At 43.1% G+C, this 26,208-nt stretch overlaps 1 protein-coding gene across 1 annotated transcript; it reads right to left on the minus strand.

Annotated features, from left to right (window-relative positions):
* Nucleotides 1-777: 777 nt before the first annotated feature.
* Nucleotides 778-24,012, minus strand: ISOC1 (isochorismatase domain containing 1). The gene is made up of 5 exons (XM_083151550.1): nucleotides 23,483-24,012; nucleotides 10,958-11,077; nucleotides 9,404-9,607; nucleotides 7,359-7,475; nucleotides 778-5,458 (listed from the first exon to the last, which is right to left on the minus strand). The coding sequence occupies exons 1-5, from the start codon at nucleotides 23,822-23,824 to the stop codon at nucleotides 5,312-5,314; spliced, it is 930 nt and encodes a 309-aa protein (XP_083007676.1). The 5' UTR covers nucleotides 23,825-24,012; the 3' UTR covers nucleotides 778-5,311.
* Between the last annotated feature and the right edge of the window lie 2,196 nt (nucleotides 24,013-26,208).

The following is a 26,208-nucleotide window of genomic DNA, read 5'->3' on the forward strand; positions in this document are numbered from 1 at the left end:
TTGTCATCACCTCATTGCTCTAATAATCGATTGCAAACATCAGTCCATACCAGCGACCACCAGCTTCACAGACTTCACTCCCTAGCGTCGCAGCCTAACCTTGTGCACTAGCATCAATTTTATCGATATCTGCTATTGTTTGTATCAGCTGATTTATTGCGGTCTATCTAGAATGATGACCATCGATTGAGGAAGAAGAGGTAAGTATCCTGGAAGACACCGGCAGGTAAAGTCTATACTCTATACAGGACTTGGAGTACCAATACCACAGGCACAGAGGAGGAACACCTGGTGATCATGGGTACCGATGGTGGGTGATCCCAGCGTGGTCTATCTGAAGGTGACTGGGAGGAGGTGGTGCTTGAGAATATAGTGGTATGAAGGTCACAGATTTTGCTATATACAGTAGATCTACAGAATTACTCAAATAATTGAAGAATGAAAGAAAGTAATAATCATCATCAAGAATTCTTTAGTTTTCGCATCTGCTTCAATACAATTCCTCTTCAGCATACACAGTTTGACATTTGTAAGCAGTAAAGGAGAATTTCTGGCGTTAATCTAACATTTCATTAACAAAACAGACCCCGCCCCAGATTGATGTCTTACAGATGGACCGTTATAGAAAAGAATGAGATTAGACCAGGATGTAACCGATTTTCTGCAGCACAAAATCCCAAATTAATCTAAGCTGCACAAGGCTTCTGAGCATTAAGATACAAGCAAGCTCAATTCACACCAACCCCCCCCCCCTAGAACAATGATAATATACAAATGGAAAATAGTCACATTTTATTTACCAAGGATTGACCAAAATGGAAACAGAAATACAAGGAGTACAATCTAGAACTTTTCCACACAAGAAAAACTGCACTTTTTAGAAGATTTATGCCAATGGAGGTACTGTATAGATCACACAGGCATTTTCTTTGAAGTCACTGTGTTGAAGTGATAAAACATGAACCATAGAAAATATTTTAGCATTGATAGTTCAAATGTAACCACCTCAAACCCACGTGTAGCAGTGCCAGTGACTACAAAGTCTTTGCTATTGGGGAAGACATTGAATACCGTCTGGTGACACACCCTTGCCTCTACAACAGGTAAATCACAAAGTAGTCTTGTGTAAAATTGTATTTGTGGAATCAAAAATCCAGAAAGGCATTAAGCATAGTTTTTATGTTTTAACATTATACCTGTATATATCTGTACTTTTGCAATATACATGTAACAAATTAAAAAGTTCCAAATGTTAGACTATTAGCTAAGAGATTATTGGGTTTCCCCTCACCACCCTCCTTCCTTACACAGTAATCAACTTTATCCTGAATATGGGTCATGAGTTATACACTGTCTTCCAGTACACTAAATATCATAAACCGGCCTTTACACTTTATGTGAATACAATTTATGAGTTCGGGGCTAAAGTATTAAACAATAATTTAACATAACAGATTTTTAAAAAGGTGATGAGAAAATATTTCTTGATGCATAGACATAACTGCTGTTACACAGACAGTATACTTGTATCGGGTATGTACACTAGTCTACTTGGTAGTAGTCTTTGCTGCAACCCCCATAGGTTGGGTACAAAATCATGACGCTCATGATCCAGATGGTCAAAATGCAGAGAGTGGCACCCAGACAGTCAAAATCCAGATGGATTGCCAACACCACCTAACCCATCACTCCTGCAGCCTAACCCAGTGGTTCCCAAACTGTGCGCCTAGGCTCCTTTGGGTACCTCAGGACACTTGCAGGGGTGCCTCGGGTTGGTCGTCCAGGATCAATTCAAATTATTTATGATCAATTATTTCTGGACAAAACCAGTTCTGGTGGCTGCCAATCAAAATATGTGTGCAGTCAGAAGCAAATCATGCCCTTTACCACATTACTGAACCTAAGAAACACAATCTACTTAATTTGATATATATTTTTTGGGGCCTAGGGGTGCCGTGGAAAAATTCTGATACTCCTGGGTGCCGTGATTACACACACACACACACACACACACACACACACACACACACACACACACACTGTACTTCCTGGCAGCATCTGTCAGACTCCTGCTGTCTTTATTTTGACTGCATAATCCCCACACTTTAGGAGCAGTTGAATTTCACAAAAAGTAACTTGACTAGCAAGTGGTAATAATGTTTTGAAAAAAATAAAAATAAATGTTCTATATCTCCATCAGTCGGCACTACCTTGAGTAAAATTATTGCCCTGATGCCTGCCAATAATACAAATACTCACTCCCCAGTATGGCAAGAACTGATTCAAAAATTAATTACAAACCATTATAAGGATAAATACATTGATCCTAATAACAGGTTGGAATTAAACCCAAAACCTTTTAAAGTCTTTAATTAGTCCGGTGAGTGTCATACTGGAGAGCGAGTATACATATATATTATGAAAAAAAGGTTGTATTCTAAAAATGCTTTAAAAAATAAAGTGAATGAACAGAAAAGAAACCTAAATCAAATAAATAGTTGGTCTGATTGTCTTCAAATATATTCTGCAGCAGGTCTACAACCCCAAACATACCGCCAATGTTTGTAAGAACTATGTTCAGCGTAAAGGACAACATTGAGTCCTGGAAGTGATGCTATGGCCCCCACATAGCCCTAATATCAACACCATCGAGTCTGTCTGGGATTACATGAGGAGATCATAGGATATGAGCAAGCCTACATCCACAGAGGATCTGTGGTTAGTTTCCCTGCCAAGTTCCTTCAAAAATTGTGTGCAAGGCTACCTAGAAGAATTTATGCTGTCTTGAAGGCAAAGGGTGGTCACAGCAAATATTGATTTGATTTAGATTCCTCTCCTGTCCAATCACTTTGCATATTGTTAAATTGAAAAAAAAAAAACTATTTATTTTTGCACATAAATTTATACAAAACACACAAAGCCCACTCTCTCTGATCTGGCACCATGTGGAAATACATATGGGAATTTAGTAGTAGTAATAATAATAATAACAATATGTAATGCCAATGCCTCTAACCAGCCAACAGGTTTCAAAACCATCTCTAACCATTTTCCAACACAATGTATGTGAAGTATGCAAAATTACAACTATAGCTTAATTGAGAAGTAGAAGATACTGTAAGCTGAATATTTACTTCTTCCTCCATTGGAGCGAACTCTATAACTTACAGCACTTAGGGCTGGGTTTAGAAAACTTTGCAGAGAGATAAAGTACCAACCAATCAGCGCCAACTGTAATGTTAAGGGCTATATTTGAAAAATGTCAGAAACTGCTTAGTCAGCAATTTATATCTCTCTCCAAGCTTTGATAAGTGTCCTCCTTAGTACAGAACAACATAGAATCTCATACTGAACAAGTCATTTAATAAACACAACATTATATATAATATACTTGTTAGGATATCACTGGAAGCTTTCATGTGTGTTTATGTGTTACAAATAGCATGCCGAACATTTGTCTCTATGTAAAATATCTTTTTAATTAAGAGGACCTAAGAAAAAGGAAGGTTCCCCAGAAATGGGAAAAGAGTCTCCAGTCACCTCGGCATATGCATATAGTGTGGGAATATCTACCACGCTTACTTCCAGGCAGGATGGGAAATAGGTGGTCTCATTTAGGATACAGTATTTTTAGAGCACAAGACTATGAGTGGTATTCAATCCCGGCTATTTCAGACAGGGGAAAAAAAGTGTCAGAGGCCTATTAAATGCTGCCATTTCAGCCAGCAGTAAAAGCAGATTTCGACAAAACAAATCTGATTTTAAAACAAGGATTGTTGAATTCACAGCCGTTTTTCGACAATCCGCGGTCGTTTTCGCCAAACGCCCATTTCCCGAAACTCAATAGCCGGAACGTTGAATTCCGACTGCTGAGTTACAGTCAGGCTGACTGAAAATGGCCTGGGTTTCAGACTATCGGGATGATCCGACAGTCAAACTACTAAATTTTACCCCTAAATTTCATATCTGTCAGATGAAACAGGACTTTATTAGATTATAATAAATTGCCCATCGAATTGCCCAATAAGTGTTGTAAGGATTATAGAATTGTGCTTCATCCTCATATGCAAAATAGACTTTTGCAGGAAACCACAGATTTTAGCACTGCAGGGAGAGAGTCAATTATCCGCAGGTATGTTTTTTTCATGAAGTAAAGTGCAGGAGCCATTTAATTACAGCACATTTCTGCTTGCACAATCCGGAGGTAAGGAAGTGATAACTGCAGCTTGTTTCCGATTGTGGTTCTGTGAACGGAATAGCTATGGAGACTTTACCCAGGGGAAGAGACAGTATAGATCAATCTGTGGCTAATTGAAACTGCCTCTATTGTTAAGGATGCTTGAAGAAAGTACAGTACAGTAGATTCTTATGTAGAAAATAAAAAAGAAGCTGTGCTTGGAGGAAATAAACAATCACACAGCGTGCTGGAATTAATATGTTTATATAGAAATATTAGAAATTTTAATACAACACTGTATACAATAAAATAAAAAACTTAAAATCAATTAATATGATCGGATACTGGGATGATCGGATACTGCTTACAAACAGGACACAGAACCGCAGGCACCACTCCAAGGGGAAATCTCTCCATCTGCAATTCAGCGCAGGACTTCTCCCCACAATCGTGAGTGGTTCTATGAACTGTCCAATACAACGGTGCAAGTAGCCCATACTTTTGGAACAGGATCCTAATAAGAGGAACATTTAGTGGTGTCTGTCCCAGTATCCGATCATATTAATTGATTTTAAGTTTTTTTATTTTATTGTATACAGTGTTGTATTAAAATTTCTAATATTTCTATATAAGCATATTAATTCCAGCACGCTGCCTGATAAATTGTTAATTTCCTCCAAGCGCAGCTTCTTTTTCTTTTCTACATATGTTTTTATAGGGGACTGACAACCCCCATCACTAAGCTGCTGCTTTGTTTGAGAAAAGAGCGCAGAGGTAGCGCCTGTACAACTGTCCTAGAGACAGTACAAACCTTCAGTACCGTAGATTCTGTTGTTTAATAGTTCATCCAAAAATAAAGCGAAAAAACATTGCAAAGTCCTACACTAGTACACCCAATCCCTTTTTTTTTTTTAATGAAAAAACTAAAACATTTTCCATAGAAATGAACATGTACAAATTATTCACTTGATTTTACAAACAGGCAGACAATCATTTCGTTTACACTTGTGTCCATGAAGATAGTGGAGTAAGAACTGGCTTACTGCAAAATACACTCATGCAGAATTGCAAATATTATGCACTGAAGAGACCACCAAGTAAATGGAATCCAATCTAGGACGTCGGCTTTTGCAGTTACACTTTGGAAAGGAGTCCTGACTCCGGGGCACTTGCTTTGATAAGGTTTTGAATTTCTTTGAATTTTGGATGGTCCTTATCTGCAACCAACTGTAGGAGTACAGCCTCACTTGTGGTAATTATAATCCCATTTCTTGCTAGGCGCTGCCAAATAAAGAGAGTAAGAAACCATTAAAGAAAAAAATCAAATCAGAAAACACTTACAATAAAAACTTTTATTTCTTTCCATACGAGTGGCAAAAATGTTGTTCTAAAAATCAGCAGATTTGATGCACTATGCCTGGAATTACATGTCACAACAGTGGCATGTGCAGATACTAAATTCAGCATAAGGCGATGGGAGTTGCTAGGCGTATGATCGCCTGCACAGTGCTAGCTCAGTGGGTAAATCTAGTTATAAACCAACATGACAATGAGAGTTCATTTTCAGCCCGCATATACTGCCCAATGCAACAAGAGCATTTAAGCAGAATAAAACCTTTTTGGCAAAGCAGAAAATTCCACCATGATCATCTGCAAATCACTGCTGTTTAATATGTCAGGCTGATGAAGTCTAGTACAATGATTTCAGTGCACAACAGATGATGCGTGGATTTTGCCTGCAGTAACATGTCAGCACAGTGTATTTATTTGGAGAATCCAATTTGCCTTCATGACACAATTATATAGTGGCTCAGTGCAGATAGTCGCTGGGGGCACAAACTGCAATTTAGCTGGGTTATTCAATGCGCAGAGGTCTCTACCCAGTTCTGACCTTTCTGAGCTGCCTTACATTCACTAAACAATCAGATTCAGCCAACCATTCATCACCGGGTCAAACATCTGAAAGACATAGAATGTCTTAGAAATAGAATTTCAGTTTACAGGAGAATAGGATCCGAAAGTAACCATGAAAAGCCAAGGAAACACTTCATCTTCATTATGAAACAAACAAAATCAGCCAGGTGTAAAGCGCACAGATATCCTCTCCGGATCTCTTGCCATCTGTGCTGGCCCCAGTTACTGAATGTGTTCCTGCCATTTCACCTTGGATGTCCTCTCGCCAGCTCACTCCATTTTCAAAAACTGATCTTAGAATATTCCAACTAGTCAACAGAACTTACCTAGCTGATATCACTGATTGTACACCCACTCTAGCTCACCGTCTAAATGACATCATTGATTCAGTGCTATACAGTACTCTCTTATCAAATCCTGATTTGAAGAAGCATTTATAGACCATGCACGTCTCAGACCAGACTCCTAAAGAACCTTAACTCATACACTCATATTTTGACTGTTGAAATGTCTTCTTCCCCTAACTACACATTCACCCCTACATTCCCTTCTGTTATCTTTATATTGGATTTGGAAAATAGAGTCCACCAACAGTATGTAAACATGTTTTTACCATCATATAAAGCCAAAAATCTGCATACATTTCTTCACTTTTTCTGGGGAAGCAAGAGGTATTGTGTGGCAGATAATGCCCTTTTTCACCCAACATTTGACCAGGATTATTGCCAGAGGGCAGTCCTGGGTAGATGATTGGTGGGAACCTGAGCCTGGTAGCTACGAGGGTCAAACCTGGCACCAACCTGAGTAACAATGCTGTGTGAATGATGCGACCCATGTCATCTTGGTTAAGCTAAAAGTATACAGAAAGCTGGATCATCGGCATTTGGAGATATGGGATAGGCAGACTGCATGGGGGTGCAGTCTGAAGGAAGTCCACCCATCAATATGTTAGATTTAGCCTGCCGTGTGAGTGGGGTCTGATCAGGCTGCTACACAATTTGGAACAGTGTTTGAAAACCCAGGTTGGACCCAGCATTTTGGTGAAAAGGGGTATCAATGAAAGATTCTTAAGTTAATAAATTAAATATAAATATATAGGATTCAGAAAAGCCTATGTATTTTTGCTGATTTTTTTTTTTTTTTAAATATATATTTTTTTCAGGCTACACAGAAAAGTGTAACTTGTAAATGATCTTGGCTGAAATCCCTAACTTGCGACCTATTACAAATCCCTGATGATCTTTTCTAAAGACATAGTTTATCTTACCTCTAAGGCAAACATTCTATCCATCATGCTTCTGGAAGAGGATGCATCTGCCACAATGTGAACTTCCACCCCTCGCCCAATCAGATCCAAGGCAGTTTGTTGAATACACACATGAGTCTGAAGGAAGACACACTAAAGTAAGCTTATTGTGACTGACGATAGAACACAAATTAGTAGAAGTACAAGAAATAATGGGGCCTCAAACAAAAATTTCTACCGTTGTCTCTTGGAAATAAACAAAAATCACTTTTGGGAGTATCCTATTAGCAGTGATAATTTACCACTGCTAATAGGTTTACCAGGAGCGGTCCAATTAGCTCAGATAACCAGCACTTATCAGGGATTATGCCCACCCAGCTGTGACATCACCACAGCAAGCATACGTACACAGTCAACCAGATTTGCTATTATATCTGAAGATAAATCAGCCATGGTCAGCGCTGGCAAACCAATGCTATGGGCCAAATGTAAGAGGGTGAGAGTTTCAGAAAGTGAGAGATTTTGGGAGAGTTTTTGTACTTGTGACTTATCTGGGCGCCCGATGTTGAAATTGTATGCCAGTACCCTAAGCATGCGATTTGATGCGATTTCCCTTGAAATTCTCTTGAAGAGAAAATCGCTGTTGCATTGTATGCTATTGTATTGCATGCGATGCAATTTGATGCGATTTTAATATGTACAGGCACCCAGATGCCTTTTTCATATGTGAAATGGCCCCCCAGACCCCATTTTTAATTGTATACCCACCCTGATGGCTAAATGACCCCCATTGTTAAAGCCACCCCACTATCAACGCCAACCCGAAGCGTGACGAGCGCAGCGAGCCCGCGAGGGGCTGCGGTACGCGTCCTCCGACCTTTTCATACCCCCACAATCCACGTCGGCGTGGAGTGGATTTTATATAGTGTGGCGAGCGCAGCGAGCCACCGAGCCCGAAGCGTGGCGAGCCCCGCGAGGGGACGTGGATACCTTCACAGCTATACGCGTCCCCTCGCGGGCTTCACAGGTATCCGCGTGCGCTCGCCACGCTTCGGGCTCGGTGGCTCGCTGCGCTCGCCACACTATATAAAATCACTATATTAAATCAACTCCACGCCGACGTGGATAGTGGGGGTATGAAAAGGTCGGAGGACGCGTACCGCTGCGCTCGCCACGCTTCGAATTGGCGTTGATAGTGGGGTGGCGTTAACAATGGGGGGCATTTAGCCATCAGGGTGGGAATACAATTAAAAATGGGGTCTGGGGGGCCATTTCACATATGAAACAGGCATCTGGGTGCCTTCACATATTAAAATCTGATTGTATGCGATGCGATTTGACGCGATTTTTAGGTGCGATGAAGAAAATCGGGCGGCCAGATAAGTCACAAGTACCAGAGTTTTCCCCTTTTTTTTTAAAGGAGCAATCATTTACACTGCAAAACCAGGTTGATTGATTGCTGCTTTAAAAAACATGGGAAAACTCTCCCAAAATCTCACTTTCTGAAACTCTCACCCTATTACATTTGGCCCAATGTCTCTGAATGACATTATTCACAGATCAATTGCCTATAACAGCTGACTTGCTAGCGATATATATGCCGTTAGCTCAACCGACCAATAGATGGCCTATTGTGTAGACAGTATAAGAGACAATGGGGGGGGGGGGGGGGTATTAACCAGTGTTAAGTGCATATGCTTCACTTAACACTTGTTAACTGGGGGAGGTTAAGTTTTTTTTACATGTATGAACTATGCACACAATGTGCACTAGGGACAGCCCAACGCTTAATGCTCAGAGCGGCAGTCCCCTTGCCGTGAAGGTAGTATTCCCTTTGTAGGAGTCAATTATTCACTTGTATTTTTTGGGAACACAATCTAAAAACAGGGTCATTTAGGCCTTAAAGATTATTTTAGAATTTACCTATCTGTCAAATATAATTCTGACACCAAGTACAAATTGTGAGGTTTGACCACTATATACCTTCACGTCAATACATACGCTGGGCACATTTTACACTGCAAGAAAGGAAAAAGAATACCCGCAACATAAAGAGCCACAGTTACCTCAACTCCGAATAGCACAACACTACGAACTCCAGCAATTTCAGATAATGCAGCTTCAACCTCTGGTAAAACCATGGAGAACTTTGTTTTCGGTACCACAAGTTTCACACCAGATAGGTCTAGTTCATGCACTGTGCTTCCAAGCCCTTTAGGATACTGCTCGGTCACAATAATTGGTATTCCCAATATACGTGCACCTTGTAGCTGAAACAAGAAGAAAATGGAACATCTGGTTAAAATTTTTGTATACAGCTTTGTAAATAGTACAAAACGAGCCAAATAAAGACTACCAAGTACACTTCAGGTTTAGGTACTCCTGTGTACACTCCTGCACATCATTATGGCCCCCCAAGTTGTACTGCTTGCAAGATTTAGCATGCATACAGAATGTCCCGGGAATGTAGCTGACCCAAGGACATGATTTCACTGTTCTATTCCTTCAATATCTGGCATTATGTATCGGATAGTGTGAGATGTTCCTGTCATATCTAGTATAAAGGTATGAGAGATTTAGGTGAGGGAACTGGCATTTTGGATTAGTACTGGTAAGATATGCATATGTATTTACATAGATATATTTTAAATTAAATACATTTCTTTCACTACTTTCAACAATTATGTGGACATTTACAATTGGATCCAAAGAGGTTTCCATATCACGTCCACTCAGACAGTAAACCTGTTCCAGTGGTTACAATACCCCTTGCCATCTCATAGTGGAGGTAGTCCCTACTAGGAAAGAGATATGTCCAAATATGTGTACAGGTTGAGTATCCCTTATCCAAATTATTCCAAAAACTATACATTGCAGAAAGTGAAGGAAAAAAAATGTTCTCTAAAAGCACTACTGAGGACATGATATGTAACAGCACTACTGAGGACATGATATGTAACAGCACTACTGAGGACATGATATGTAACAGCACTACTGAGGACATGATATGTAACAGCACTACTGAGGACAAGATATGTAACAGCACTACTGAGGACATGATATGTAACTGGCACTACTGAGGACATGATATGTAACTGGCACTACTGAGGACATGATATGTAACTGGCACTACTGAGGACATGATATGTAACAGCACTACTGAGGACATGATATGTAACAGCACTACTGAGGACATGATATGTAACAGCACTACTGAGGACATGATATGTAACTGGCACTACTGAGGACAAGATATGTAACTGGCACTACTGGGGACAAGATATGTAACTGGCACTATATATGTGCAAGACAATGATTGCTTGGCATTCAAATTCAGTGCCTGTGATAGTACACAAACGTTGTTTCATGTTTTCAAACCTTGCTTTATGCATGAAATATATTTGTGTGTATTTCATGTGTTTGTACAACATAAATGCAAGATACCTAAAGGATACATCATTGAAATATAAAAATATTCTGAAATACGTAATAATCCATTATCCAAAATCCTTCTGGTCCCGAGCATTTTGGATAAGGGATAATCAACCTGTACTATGCCACAGCCCCCTTCCCCAAAGTTGGGAGGTATGTGAATGGGATTGACCATGAACCACACTTACCAATCTCTGGCCTACACTAATAATATCGCCAAAATACTTGATTGCAGGTCTAAACCGCTCTTGCATGTCACAACAGAAAAACACAGTACTGGCAGGGGTAAGGTTTCCAAGTGTGGTCAGCTGCAACAAAACAAACAAGAACATTTTATCAGTGAAATGCTTGTAAAGGACTAGAAAATGATCCATTTTTATACAGTGCTTGTAGAACACATAAATTACAAATGTCTTAATTGTGAGGAAAAAGCGAAAACATCTGTGTACATCTGTGCCAACCTGCCCATAAAAACATCTTTTACATGGAAAATCTACATCCATCTATCATTCTGGGAATAATTAAACATTTGCTGACACACTGTTTCCTTACAGGATTTCAATGACAGATTCAATCAGTGGGAGACAATATAATTATAAGCCATTTAGATTACGTTGTGGACTGATCGACACCACAATATTCTCATTCAAAGGATATCAGTTATCTAGACATCTCCTATAGTTCATTTTAAGTACATATTTATAGGATTATAGACAGTAAACACTGTGATTTAGAGACATAGACAGATTTAACACTATCCAAAATATTGCTATTCCATCGAATGGCCAATATATCATTGACACATTGGCAGGTGTGTACTAGTGAAATGTGTGACCGATGTCGACCAGACACATTGTGTCAGCTGTGCAGCACAGCCGTTGGCCAATACATCTGCTGATATATCTACGCATTGTGCTGTGTGTAAGAGCACCACTGACTGACATCGCAACTGGGTAGGCATATATAAATACCCACCCCGTTGTGACACCAGGCACAACACATTGGGCCAATGATTATAATTAGATACAGTATGCAATTACCAATTGTTAAACAGGTTGGCACGATGGCTGATCTGTTGCCCTAGAGCATATCCAGCACACATATTGCTGTTTTTCCATTTTCCGCTTAATGAGGTGCAAGCTGATATCTGCTGCCCTGAGTGTATTATAGAACTACATAGAGGCTACAGAAGGAGAGAACCTGCTCAATAAAGAGCTAACATTACAGATGAGGAATGGCTGATGTATCTGTCATCTACAACTAGTTCACGTGGATGCGGACACCAAAGGCCATTGACAAGATAGATCACGTAGGGAAGAACTAGAAATGTAACCACTCCTGGCAGAATGTAAAAAAAAATAAAAAAAAATTGTACGATTATATATATTATTTCTGATCCAGCAGTAAAAGGGACACGGGTCATTTTTATAGCAAGGAGATCATTAGCTTATTATTAATTAGATGTCACTAGAACCGCACTGCTATCAATCCGTAAGCAGCATGTTACAGACTCAGATATCATGCTCACTACGGATGTGATGAACTACACACTGGTTACAGCATATATCATTTTATCAGTTTTAGGAAAGATATTTTTATATAATAGATTTGCCAATTTCAAGACTGGATCATATAGAAGTCATCATACAATATATTCTTTATTGTCTCACATATCATATAATTATCTATTTACGTGCCTCCTTTTGCTGCGACTGGATTCAGGGCCTCGTTGGCCTGGGGCTGTTGTGGGAAGAAGAGGAGCTGTGCCCAGTGCAGTGTGTGTGTGTGTGTGTGTGTGTGTGTATAGCCAGTGCCATTAAGCAGGCATGGTGACTGGGGGGGGGGGGTCAAAGGGACAACTGCGACTGCCTTGACGGTTTGAGGGGCCCCAGAAGCAGATACTATTGCGCCGCAGCGGAGTCAGACAACTGTACTGTATGTGCTGCCACTGTCCACCTGTCCCATCTCTGTGCCTGCCACAGCTGTACGCTCGGCCATCTAATGTAGTGTCTGTACCGCCGACAGCTGCGGCACTCAGTTGCCGGTACCACTGTGTGGTGCCCCGGCTTTTTCAGGTCCTGGCAGCTCGGCGGTCTTTTGTGCAACAGGCAGCCGCAGCAGAAGTCCTGGATCTGGAGCTGCTGTGCTGGGTATGGAGCCTGTAGGAAGGTGAGCACTGAGGACTAGCACTGACTCATAGCTAGGAAAAAACTGTAAAAAAAAAATATTGGGCGCTCAGCGGGGGGCATATCAGTGTACAGGGCCCCTGTTGCCGGCCCTACCATTCGGACATATACACTCCAATATGGGGGAAATTTACCAAAATGGATTCGTAGAAAAAAGGTGTATTCGTAGGCAGAAATACACCTTTTTTTTTTACGAGTTTGTATTTTCGGGATTTACAATCCCGAAAATACAATTCGTATTCCTAAAGATGGAACATTCGTATTTGTATTTACAAATACGAATGTCTACACCATCGATAGAATACGACAGAAATCACCATTCAAAAGAATGGTGGTTCCTGATGTACTAAGCAGCCGTACTGATAATACGGCTGCTAAGTGGTGTAAAACACCCACGCAAATACGACAGGAAAATACACCTTGCTTTACCTGTCGTATTTGCTTTAAGTCTGCACGGATCAGTCAGATCCGTGCAGGCTTCAGTGTAAAAAAAATAGAAAAATTAAATAAAAAAAAAAAATAAAAAAATAAAAAAAAAAAAATCGGCGTGGGGTCCCCCCCACAGCCGAAACCAGCACCAGGCTGACGGAGCCTGGAGCCGTTAATTAAAAATCAGGGAACCCGACAAATAGGGGTTCCCCGATTTTTAACAACCAGCCCCAGGCTCCTGCTCTGGGGCTGGTTCCCAAAATACGGGGGGACAAAATGACTAGGGGTCCCCCGTATTTTAAGAACCAGCCCCAGGCAAAACCAGCCAGCAGGGTAATGCCACAGCCGGGGGAGACTTTTTATACAAGTCCCCCCGGCCAAAGCATTCATCCCTACCGACCAGTCAGCCTGGCCAGGGGCCCTGGGGGAGTGGGGACCCCCCCAATGAAGGCCCCCCCCCCCCTCCAGGACTTACCTGACCAGGCTGAAGCCTGGTACTGTCCCCGATGCCCCTGGGCGGTGGGCATCGGGCTGATTTAAGTGTAAAAAAAAAAAGATGAAACTATTGTTTTTTACTGTGGCACTACAAGTGCCAGCAAGCTGGGACTTGGAGAACCACAAGTCCCAGCCTGCTGGGCATTAAAGGGCCCGCTGGCACTTGTAGTTCCACAGTTAAAAAAATAGTACAATAAACACACACTGACACAATGAAAATAAAAGTTTAATACATACATTACATACATACTGATACTTACCTTTCTTGATCCCGTAGGTAGCCCTGGTCCTGATGTCCTGTGTCGTCCTCCAGGTCCATGTCGGCGGTCCGTGTCGTCCTCCAGGTCCATGTCGGCGGTCCGTGTCGTCCTCCAGGTCCATGGCGGTGTCCGGGTCCGAAGAAATCCATGTTGGAGTTGTGGAAGGAAATCCTACTCACCTGGTCCTGTGCTGAAGAAGTCTTCTCTTGGTCCGCCGTAATCCAGGTAATGTTCAAGCTGCCGGCGCTCCCCGCTGTCTCTGCATCGCACTGAGGAGAGATGCTGAGATATTTCATACTCGGCGCCTCTCCTCAGAATGAATTCTATTGGCCGACTAGCGGCCAATCAGGAGCCGACTTTCTTGGCTCCTGATTGGCCGCTAGTCGGCCAATAGAATTCATTCTGAGGAGAGGCGCCGAGTATGAAATATCTCAGCATCTCTCCTCAGTGCGATGCGGAGACTGGCGACAGCATGAAGATTACCTGGATTACGGCGGACCAAGACAAGACATCTTCAGCACAGGACCAGGTGAGTAGGATTTCCTTCCACAGCTCCAACATGGATTTCTTCGGACCCGGACACCGCCATGGACCTGGAGGACGACACGGGCCGCCGACATGGACCTGGAGGACGACACGGACCGCTGACATGGACCTGGAGGACGACACAGGACATCAGGACCAGGGCTACCTACGGGATCAAGAAAGGTAAGTATCAGTATGTATGTAATGTATGTATTAAACTTTTATTTTCATTGTGTCAGTGTGTGTTTACTGTACTATTTTTTTAACTGTGGAACTACAAGTGCCAGCGGGCCCTTTAATGCCCAGCAGGCTGGGACTTGTGGTTCTCCAAGTCCCAGCTTGCTGGGGAGGCTTGCTGGGACTAGTTTCATCTTTTTTTTTTACACTTGAATCAGCCCGATGCCCACCGCCCAGGGGCATCGGGGACAGTACCAGGCTTCAGCCTGGTCAGGTAAGTCCTGGAGGGGGGGGGACCCCTTCATTGGGGGGGTCCCCACTCCCCCAGGGCCCCTGGCCAGGCTGACTGGTCGGTAGGGATGAATGCTTTGGCCGGGGGGACTTGTATAAAAAGTCTCCCCCCCGGCTGTGGCATTACCCTGCTGGCTGGTTTTGCCTGGGGCTGGTTCTTAAAATACGGGGGACCCCTAGTCATTTTGTCCCCCGTATTTTGGGAACCAGCCCCAGAGCAGGAGCCTGGGGCTGGTTGTTAAAAATCGGGGAATCCCCTATTTGTCGGGTTCCCTGATTTTTAATTACCGGCTCCAGGCTCCGTCAGCCTGGTGCTGGTTTCGTCTGTGGGGGGGACCCCGCGACGATTTTTTTTTTAAATTTATTTATTTTTCTATTTTTTTTTTTACACCTTGCAGCCTGCACGGATCTGACTGATCCGTGCAGACTGCCAGAAACATTCGTATTAGCAGCCATATATATGTGCTGGTAATACGAATTGTTACACCATCGGAGGGTTACAAAGCAGTCGTATATGACTGCTTTGTAATTTCCTCTCCGGAACACGACTTTGCATACGACTAAAACAGTCGTATGCAGCCGTAGGGGAAAAACCAATACGAAAAACTAGGTTTTTCATATTGGTAAATGTCCCCCTATATCCCTAAATTTGTAAAAGTATAAAAATTGGTGATTTGTTTGATGTAACTTGAAATACAGTTTTAATACTTATTATATATGGCTTACCGTGTGGGCAGCTGGTGGCTAGTCATCATGTGGTTATCTCGCCCCTCAAACTCAAATATTTCCAAAACAGAATTTATTATATTTCCATAAGTAGCTACTAACCTGATCTCTCTCACTGTTGATAAAAAAGACAATTAAACTCCCCCCACCCACCCCCGGATCGTTTCCTAGGTGTTGACTCGCTATAAAACACCCTAGAATAATTTAATATGGCACTACAAGGATCAGCATATCCTCCAGCTACAGAAAGGAAATTGCTTAATCAGTTTATTGGCCTACCACAGCTGCGTATTAAGCCCTGTACACACTGGGTGACATAATGAGCATTATAGCTCATTTTGACCCTGATCGATATCGCCCAGTGTGTATGCTCTGACCGATGGCAAATGCTTGCTACAGTAGGTCGTTAACGACCCCCTCAGTCATCTGTACATGTACTAATGTCACATACTGCTATTCTGGATTACACCTCTCTTCATTTAGTAGACATACAAACTTGCCTATGCTGGACTCGAGGGGGGCGACAGCAGAATGAGTGTCAGTCATTATGCAGCTGCAGCAACACCGTTGTTAACGAGGACTCCCTCGGTGAGGGAGGGGGAGTCGTTAACGACGCATGGGAGCATGCATTATTAATGACACGGATTGTACACACTTGCACTTTCTGAGCGATATCACCTAGTGTGTATGGGGCTTAAGCCTTGCAAATTAATAAAGTGGAAAAGATAAACAACCAACCAATCAGCTCCTGTCATTTTCCAACACAGCCGGGAACATATCAATTATGAGCTGATTGGTTGGTGCTTTGGGGCAGATGTATTAAGCCTGGTACAGTGGTAAAGCTGTGATAAAGTGGAAGGTGATAATGCACAAGCTAATAAACACCTGTCATCAAACATAGCTGATTGGCTGGTGCGTTATCACTTTCTTCTTTATCCTTTTACCAGGCTTAATACATCTACCCCTTTATCTCTAAACAAAGCTTATTACTTCTCGCCTCAACAGAGATAAAGTAGAGAAGTTGCTTGTGTCATTTTCTACACAGCAGCCAGCAGAATGACAGATACTGATTGGTGGCTATGGGCTAATTCTCCACCGTATCTGTTTCCCAGATTCAATAAATCTTCCATTCTTCTCTCCTGCACATCTCTGATATTGGCAGGTGGGGTCAGAGGTCATACCCATACTCCAATGGGCTGATACATATTGGAGTATAAAGCTGATTTTGTTGTATAGGTTACAACAGCTATGTGAGTGGGATACATACGGATGACCAGCGGTGAAAATATCGACACCGGCATCACGAAGGATGGAATCCCAACCCAGGGAAGTGTATTTACCTTCCTCCTGCCCCTCATCCCCTCCCTACCCCCACTGCCTAAACCCCTTTACTTTGGGGAATGCCAAAACACCTGTATAGTGGGGACTCTATCTACAGAACTTGTCTACCAGTGGGGATTCACCATCAGGAGGACTGAGAAGGGGCTGGATAAGTGCGATGAAACGGGGGGCCCATTTCTTTGCACCTTGCTAAGAACATCAGCCAGTCTAGCCTTGATCGCCTCCAGTTAAGCGACTCCACTTTAATTTTAAATGGCATCATAATAAATGATATTTTTAGAATATCACAGTATCCTTTTGTATCATTTGTTGTTTTCCCTGATGGGCAGCATAATCCATTGAAAGGGAAGAAGGGACAGGAGGAGAAAGACCCACCTGATACTACTTCTCTACGTGAGTAATTTGTTTAGGGATGTTAACCCCATCATACTTTCCTGAATATATTTGGATGTTCGAGACACACCTGGAAAGGTGTGATAGTTACTCAAATCTTGTGAGTGTTTTCAGAAGGGGGATGGTACCCCATATTCCATTCAAGTTTTGATATAAAATTTGAAAAGCCACATATTGTAGAACATTATATACTGAAACAGTATTACACTGGGGGATCTACCCTCCATCTCTCCCTCTGATTGTTTTATATATCGAGACGGGACAAGTGACTTCTGAAGGAGACATCAACCAGATAACCAAGGGAGTAATAGTCTCGGTACTTTTTTCATTGCATGCCACTACTTAAGGCATGTGATGCGATGCGATTTTTCATTGTAAAGACCCAATTTTTAATTGTATAGTCAACCATGGGTGATTTCATACCCCCACTATCCAACTACGCATGGAGTTGATTTTATATAGTGTGGCGAGCGCAGCGAGCCAGAAGCGTCGCGAGCGCAGCGAGCCCCGCGAGGGGATGCGGATTACTTTACATGTATTCTGCGTGCGCTCGCCACGCTTCGGGCTCGGTGGCTCACTGCGCTATATAAAATCGACTCCATGTGTAGTTGGATAGTGGGGGTGTGAAATCACCCATGGGTGACTATACAATTAAAAATCGGGTCTTTACAATGAAAAATCGCATCGCATGAGTTGTATGCCACTGTATTGCATGTGATGTGTTGCGATGAAAAAGAATCGGGCGCCCAGATATTACATAACTACCATAGTCTCTTATTAACAAGCGCCCATTTTTATAGTGATATATTTTTCTTCGTACCTATATAGCTTTAGTTCACTGTTGACAATTTTTACTTTGAAGTTTCTGTGTAAGCCCATCTACTGACTTAAGCTGGGTACACTACATAATGTGTGTACAAGAGACATTGAATCCTTCGGGACACAGCATTGAAAAGTGCATACACACTTGCCAATGCCGGCAGCGATGGAGCGGTGACCCTGCTGCAATCTGCAGCATGGCACTTGCTTGTTATGTCGACAGACAATATGACCAGTGAATTGCCCAAATCATTCAAAATACCAGTAAGTACCCAGCTTTACATATCAACAGAAAAGGTGTGTTGCTATAGCAGGGCTCGACAAACCCTGGGCGACTAGATTTTGGGGGGGAAGGAAGCAGAATCTGGTCTTTGCCGGGTGGGGGTTAGGTGGTTTACGGTGCTGTCCTCAACCTCCCCCCAGTTGTCTAGTAGCTAGAGCGAGGCACAAGCAGCCGGTCCATTGTGAGCAGCACGGCTATAACTAAATTCTAGCTGGCATCGCAAGCCAAAAGGAGTTTGCGGTTCGGGAGCCAATCAGGAGCAGCAGTGGTAGCTTGGCACTATGGAGCCGAAGGCTACCATTTACCCCTTGGCAACTGGCCCCTGGCAGAGAATGCAACCCCTGGCAACGAGCAAGTTAGCCCCTGGCAAAGAATGTAACCCCTGGCAACAAGCAAGTTAGCTCCTGGCAGAGCAGGATAATTCCTTGGCAACGAGCAGATTAACCCCTGGCAGACCATGATAACACCATAGAAACAAGCATTTACCCCTGGAAGAGCATGTTAACCCCTGGCAGACCATGGTAGCCCCATAGAGGCAGAGCATGTAACCCCATAGAGGCAAAGCACGTTAACCCCTGGCAGAGCATCTTCATCCCTGGCACACCATGGTAACCCCATAGCGACAAGCATTTACCCCTGGCAGAGCATATTAACCCCTGGCATCAAGCATGTAGGTAAGCGGAACTTATGTGGCATAATATGTAATTACGGCATGTGGCTTTATAAGTAATGAGCATTACAATGTTTGGTATAATGTGTAATGGACATTATGGCATGTGGTATATGTAATGGGCATTATGGCATGTGGTATATGTAATGGGCATTATGGCTTGTGTACATTTTTTTTTGGGGGGGGGAGCGCTTCGGCACGCACTGTCCCTATTTTTTCTCGTTCCTACATTTTTATCCTGGCTCCTAGATTTTAAAGAAATTTGTCGAGCCCTGTGCTATAGGGACTAGTGATCCCTGAGTATTTTCCATTAAGAATGTAAGAGGAAAAATGGGGGAACACAAATTTTCTGTAAGAGGGTTCCCACATGAGCAATTGTCAAGTTTAACCCATATTTAGATTTAATGGAACCTAAAAAGATTGCAGTGGAAATCATATAGCATTTTTTTATACTCACAATTTTGTTAATTATGTTAAAATATTATGCTGACCACAATATGCAGGTAGTTTACAATTATTTTACATATTTGATTTGGCACAGTGCAGAATTTGCTGCATGTCTGAGGAGAGGAGCTGACAAAAAAAAAAAAGAGAAAAAACAAGGACACTTTCATCCAGCCGCTGAGGAAAATAGATTACAGAAATAATTGTTGGAAGCGCAGGCTGAACAACTGCTCATTGCTATCAGAATACTCTAACACTCTCCCACTCCTTCCTTCTCAGCTGAAGCATCAAAAAAGGGTTAGCATGTGTGACACGCAGCAGGAACCACAGAGAGCAACAAACACCGTATGTGCTGGGATAATTACATAAAAACATTGCTAATCAAGTTTTGGAGCAATGAAAAAGTTGACCTCATGCTGGAGCTGTGCATTTCAATGCAGGTTTTCTGACATATATAACTATATGAAGTGCCCGGCATTGAAAGGGTTTATGGAGGGTATTCAAATCCAGCCGCAATTTATGACTGGGGAAATAGCGGCCCCTGCCTATTCAATGCTGCCGTTTCTGACAGCAATGAAGGCAGTTTTTGACAGATCAGATACGACATTTCTTAGACTGCATGCAGAGCAAGGTGAGACCTGCACAAATGTTTAATGGATTATCAGATGGGGGGGTGCATTTCTGGGTTGTGGGCCCCCCTGGACTGGTGTGGCTGTTTGGCCTCAGGAGCAACACAAATTAACACTTATTTTTATTTTCACTTTCATCCCTATTGTGTGTTTTATTTCAATGTAATTCATTTCTCACCTTTACCTCTCACTACTTCACCTCTCACTACTTTATCTCTCGTTTTTTTTACCTCTCACTTACTTAGCCCTGCTATCTTTAGCAGCCTCTCTCACTAACCTATCCTCACTTTGTTTCACTATATATTTCTTTCAGTCTTGTGTTGCCCTGGGGTCACTCGGCTGCACCATTTTGGGGTGCCCTGTGCCCTAGATTTGTACCCCCCAAAATGTTAGGGACTTGCCCGACTAATGGGGTCACCTGGACGCGGTGGGCAAGCCGTTACTTATGGCCATAAATAAGCGAAGAACCTCGCTAAAAATGCAAAATTGTATTGCAAAATTTTTAAATTGGGAGTTTAATTTGTGTACCTGCACCTTCGACTTTGTATGCAGTTCTACTGAAAGGTCTCCGCAGGGTCGCACCTCTCAATTGGTGTGCACCCCAGGACCCCACCCCTGTACGACTTTAGAACTAGTCTGATCTGTTTTGTCACAAATGACCACAGATTATCAAATTATCTGCACTTTGTAGACAATCTGCAGCCATTCTTGCCAAATCTCAGATTTTCCGACACTTGGAATATTGAATTCTGGTTGTCAAGTTCACGTGTGGAATGAAAATGGCCTGTAATTCCGATCGGGAAGTTCCGAAAGTCTGAATCCCAGATTGCATAACCCCCCTAAATATTCTAGTTATTAGTGAGTTGGATGCAACTGCCAACATTTTAAAAACGGCTGTGCAGCTCTTCCAACGCCTATTTTTTGTCAGTTATTACAGTTCATCAACGTTTTCATCCAATTTATCCAGTGAAAGGCTGAACACGATCTCTGTGTCAAAGTTCTGCCCAATGTACACCAACGGGAAGTCCAAGCAGGACTTCAACCCCCTAGTATGTCTTCTTGGATCCAATGTTACCACTCTGTGAAGTTTTCATCCAAATCCATCCAGAGGCAGGCTCGACGGTCAAAATTCTGCCCAATATACATGGACTAGAAGTTCAACCGGGACACTACCCATCCCCCCCCCCCCCCCCCCCGCTAAAACCTGGACCACCTTGCGTTGGTTTCATGCCATTCGGTGCATAGGTGTTCCATTGCATATTCAGATAAACAAAGAGACCAACTACGGTAAGTGTGTATAGAATATAAATACTTAGTGTTCATTAACATTGTGTGCTCTTGGGACATTTATTATTAACATTGGTGGCTGATGCCTCTTAATTGTTCATGGAGTTCTGACTAATACCGTGTTTAAATGATCTAGATTCTAGAACTTTTATAGGTTCTAATAACTACTCTTTATATTTTTTCTGATGCTAAATTAGTTAAATTCGAGTTTTCAATGATGATGTGGTTTATTTGTCGTCAAGATATATATTCACAGTTAGTAAACACTTTATTTATTATGGTACTTTATGTTGTTATAAAGGTAGACTTTTGCACTGAAATAAAGAATTTGATTCTCCTAATAAATGGTTATTTTATTATCCTGGGTACAGATAATTTGCCAATTTATGGGCAATTATTTCTATAAAATACAAAAATCCTTTAATGTGCTGTTTTTGTTTAGTAATAGAGAAGCCAAGGAGGTGATTAAAAGAAGATAAGGTGCCTGTACTACAAATAATAGGATTTGGAGAATAATGCAGTAACCTTTTACAGATGGGGGAATATATTGTATAGTAATTGTATTTGTAAAGACTATTTTTGCATATAATATTATAGCCATTAGTTAGTCTATCACTATACAGTATGGAACAAAATAAACAAGCCTAATGAACATAAGGTAGTGCCCATGTAGTATCTTCACATCGTTATAACCAAAATATCACTTATACTTGGAATGATTGTGTATATTAAACTGATATAACAAACTACTGAAATGAGAATAGGTCTATCAATGTGTAACTTTTAGCGGGGTAGTCATCAATGCGCAGAAGGAGATACAATTATGCGTTTGCCTTATATTTTACAGGATGGGTTTAAAAAATGATGGGGGGGGGTTAATGTTTGGTAATTTATCTCTCTCTGAGCTTTGATAAATAACCCCTAGTGATCAACATTTAGCTACTTTTAAGTGCGGTCTTGCATAGGTAGATATTTACCCTGAACTACAACATCTAATCAATGAAACTTGATCAGTCCTTGAAAACCGTCAATACCGTGGAACACCACAAAATGACAGTAGGATAGGAATTAACCAATTTGTTCTCCAGCAGGATTCGTTCTATAATTAATTGTGCTACAGAGTTTAGCGTATACTTCAATCTTTAAATATGTAATCACATTAGCATTGTGTAGATTATGGTGTCCGGATAGAAGTTCATTTAGTGCAATACAAAGAACACAATTTGGAGGCAGTGTAAGATGATTTGAGCCTCTTCTCTCCTGACAATTGCTTCTACTGCTCCTGTTCTGTCTCATCATCATCTGCAGACACCCACTGAGGATTATTCAGGGCAGCAGCATCAAGACCTTTTTTTAAGCAGTCAACAGCTGAAAGAGCATTAATCAGCTGTGCCTTAGCTACCAAGGAAACAGGCTACCTCCACATAACACTGTTGTATAGTGAAACCTCCATTTAGATACTGTCACAACACCTCTCAATTATATATATATATATATATATATATATATATATATATATATATATATATATATATATATATATATATATATATATATATTATAGCTATTCTTAGGTATGAACAGGCTTCTCTGAATTGATTACATTTCAATATTGTACCTCTGTATGCTCCTTGATAGTCAATAGCCTGGAATAGTGGTGCACTATATTGATAGTCACTGAGCATCTGATTTGCAGAGACTACAGTATGTGGTGGACACTGTGTGAGTGGCACCTGGGGCACGCATGTTGGCACTGACCTGGATCTGCAGGGGCACCAGGCGCACCTTACACCTGTCGCTGACCACGAAGCCTTTCGGGAGATCTATGTACTGTCCCCATTCCTCGGCGAAGAGCTGCACCACGAACTTCCGATGCATGTCTATCTGGTCCCCGTACAGGCTGAGGAACTTCTGGATCAGGACTTCATAGCCGGAGCCGCCGGGCACGGAGGAGGGCCGGGCAAACACCGAAAAGCAGAAAAGGACGGGCACGGCGCTGCTGTTACAGCCGGTACTGTTGCTCAGGACCCCGCTGCTGCTACTGCTCTGACTGCCGGGGCAGCTGCTCACCTGGGCGGTGCACACTGGCTTCTCTGCCATCTTCCCCGTCACCGCTGTTGGGCTGAAGACAGGGGGGATGGGTGTTCCCTACGCCCGCTATGCCCTACCCCTTCCCAGTGCGGGGAGGAGCTCGGGTGACATTATAACCCGGTGGCGGCAGGAGATGTGTGTGACTGTCACACAGCCAGCAGCTCCGAGTCCCGCCCCCTCCACTGCTGCTGCTGCGGCTCACACTGGTGGAGGCGGCGCGCCCGGCCATGCATGTGGCTGGTTAGGAGTGTGTAAAGTGTACGTCCGCCTCCTCGTTGCTGCCCGCAATGATTGTGTCACTGTCCCTCCTCCTCCTTCGCAGAAAGTAACTACTTGTTGTGACTCCCGTACACTAGTTCATCTTGTCTGAGGGACAATTTGGACCTGATTGACTGAACTTCACCAGCAGCTTCCCTGGAGTGCTACATGAGATTTGTTACTTGATGTGCCATATTTTACGTGCAAATTGGGACCTTATTCACAGGGCCGGTGCAAGGCACCGGAGCGCCCCAGGCGAGTCGGGGTGGGGGCGCCCCGGTGCCGGGCGGGGGGGGGGGGGGTCGGGGGTCTGGGGGGGTCTTGGTTGGTACCTGCGTAAAAAAAACTTCTGTCCCCGGCGTCCCTGCTGAGTGCTGAGTGCTGGTGTAGGGGTGTCCGTGCCGCCGGGGGAGCCTGCGGCGCTGTTATCGTGTATACGCTTGTCGCGCCCGGCGGGGTCCCTACAGTGCATAGAAAATAACTAGCGCTATGCGCGCGGCGTTATTTTCTATGCTCTGTAGGGACCCCGCCGGGCGCGACAAGCGTATACACGATAACAGCGCCGCAGGCTCCCCCGGCGGCACGGACACCCCTACACCAGCACTCAGCAGGGACGCCGGGGACAGAAGTTTTTTTTACGCAGGTACCACAGTGCAGGGGGTGAGGGGCGAACTGCCGCCCTCCAGGTGCCGGCGCCCTAGGCAAATGCCTAGAGCTGCCTAGTGGTGGCGCCGGCCCTGCTTATTCATATTCCTTTGGTCCTCCGTGCCACCGATGTTGTGGTCTGCGCATGTGCAGACGTAGGGTGCATTCACCCACAGCGAACTTTCGGTTGGGTGCACGGCACGCACCCTACACGGCACGTGGGGGGCGGAGAAGGGCTGGGGGCGCCGGGCAGCCCCATTACCATATGGGAAATCCTAGTGTTTCATGGGCGTTCTCGCTAGGCATTCTCATGGTAATAAGGCCGTGACGCAGGTGCGAGGGGAGGGCAGCTGACATCAGGTCGAGGGGAAGGCAGCTGACATCACCGGATGTCAGCTTCCCGCCCATATCCGTCCCAGCGTGCACGCATATGGAAATGACTTGAAAGTCACTTTTATATGCTGTACCTTCCACATCTTTCGATGGTCGGCGATCATCGAAAGATGTGGGTGTTCCCCGCAGCATGCAAATGGATGTTTATGCTAAACATCCATTCGCAGCCTATGCGGGCGAACCCATGCTGCGAGGGGGGGGATGGCCGGACATCCACCGGGTGTTTGGTGGACACGCAGCATTGCAAAGCAACCATAATAACCCCCTTGGTCCAATAAATTACATGAGATTTATTTGGCCAAATAGCATGTGCACAGATCGGAGGTCCTAGGTTCCTGGTTTCAGAAATACGGGGGACCCCTATGCTTTTTGTCCCCCTGTATTTTTGGAACCAGGTCCGGCTCAATGAGCCCGGGGCTGGTTATGCTCAGGAGGGGGGACCTCACGCCATTTTTTTTTTATAAACACAAATTCGCACATTACCTCAAATTCGCACATTTTTATGCCTAAAAAATCGCACATTTTCATGCCTAAAATTCGCACATTATTACACTTTTTTTCCCAGAATACGCACCTCATTAAATATGCAAATTCGCTGCAAAAAATGCGATTTTAAAAATTGTGATAATGGGCGAATTTGAAAGTGCGAAAAATTTGCATTCTATTAAATGTCACCCCAAGAGTAATATGAGACAGCTATAGTCCATGGGCACCCTTAGTAATAGTGAAAAAGAAAGATGGAAAGCCTCAGGTTTTGCATGGACCATAGAAAGCTCAATGCGGTAACATATAAGGATGCTTACCCATTATCTAGGATTGAAGAATCAATAACTGGGTTGGGACCTGTACTGAATCAAAAACAAAATGGAAATAATCTCTTATGCTAGGAGAGGTTTGCGGAAAACCCCCCAAAAAAACAGAGTGGGCGAGCGAAGCGAGCCCCGCATGGGGACTCAGACGCACGGCGCCATGCTGGCGCCGTGAAACTACACAAGTATCACTTTGTCTGCCCCTATGTTTACCCAGAGCAAATCTTAACAGATCAGGGGGCTGCATTGTTGAGTCTCAACAATTTTCTGAAGTCAATAATACAATAG

The sequence above is a fragment of the Crinia signifera genome, chromosome 1, assembly GCF_055691185.1.
Source record: "Crinia signifera chromosome 1, ASM5569118v1, whole genome shotgun sequence".
Lineage (NCBI taxonomy): Eukaryota > Metazoa > Chordata > Amphibia > Anura > Myobatrachidae > Crinia > Crinia signifera.

Bases quoted from the DNA above. Each gene is read 5' to 3' on its own strand.
- ISOC1 (XM_083151550.1), bottom strand. From the start codon at position 23,824: ATGGCAGAGAAGCCAGTGTGCACCGCCCAGGTGAGCAGCTGCCCCGGC. The intron at 7,476-9,403 runs GTAACTGTGGCT...GTCTTCCTTCAG, and splicing joins TTGTGCTATTCGGAGTTGAG to ACTCATGTGTGTATTCAACA. The intron at 5,459-7,358 runs GTAAGATAAACT...TTTATTTGGCAG, and splicing joins ATAGAATGTTTGCCTTAGAG to CGCCTAGCAAGAAATGGGAT.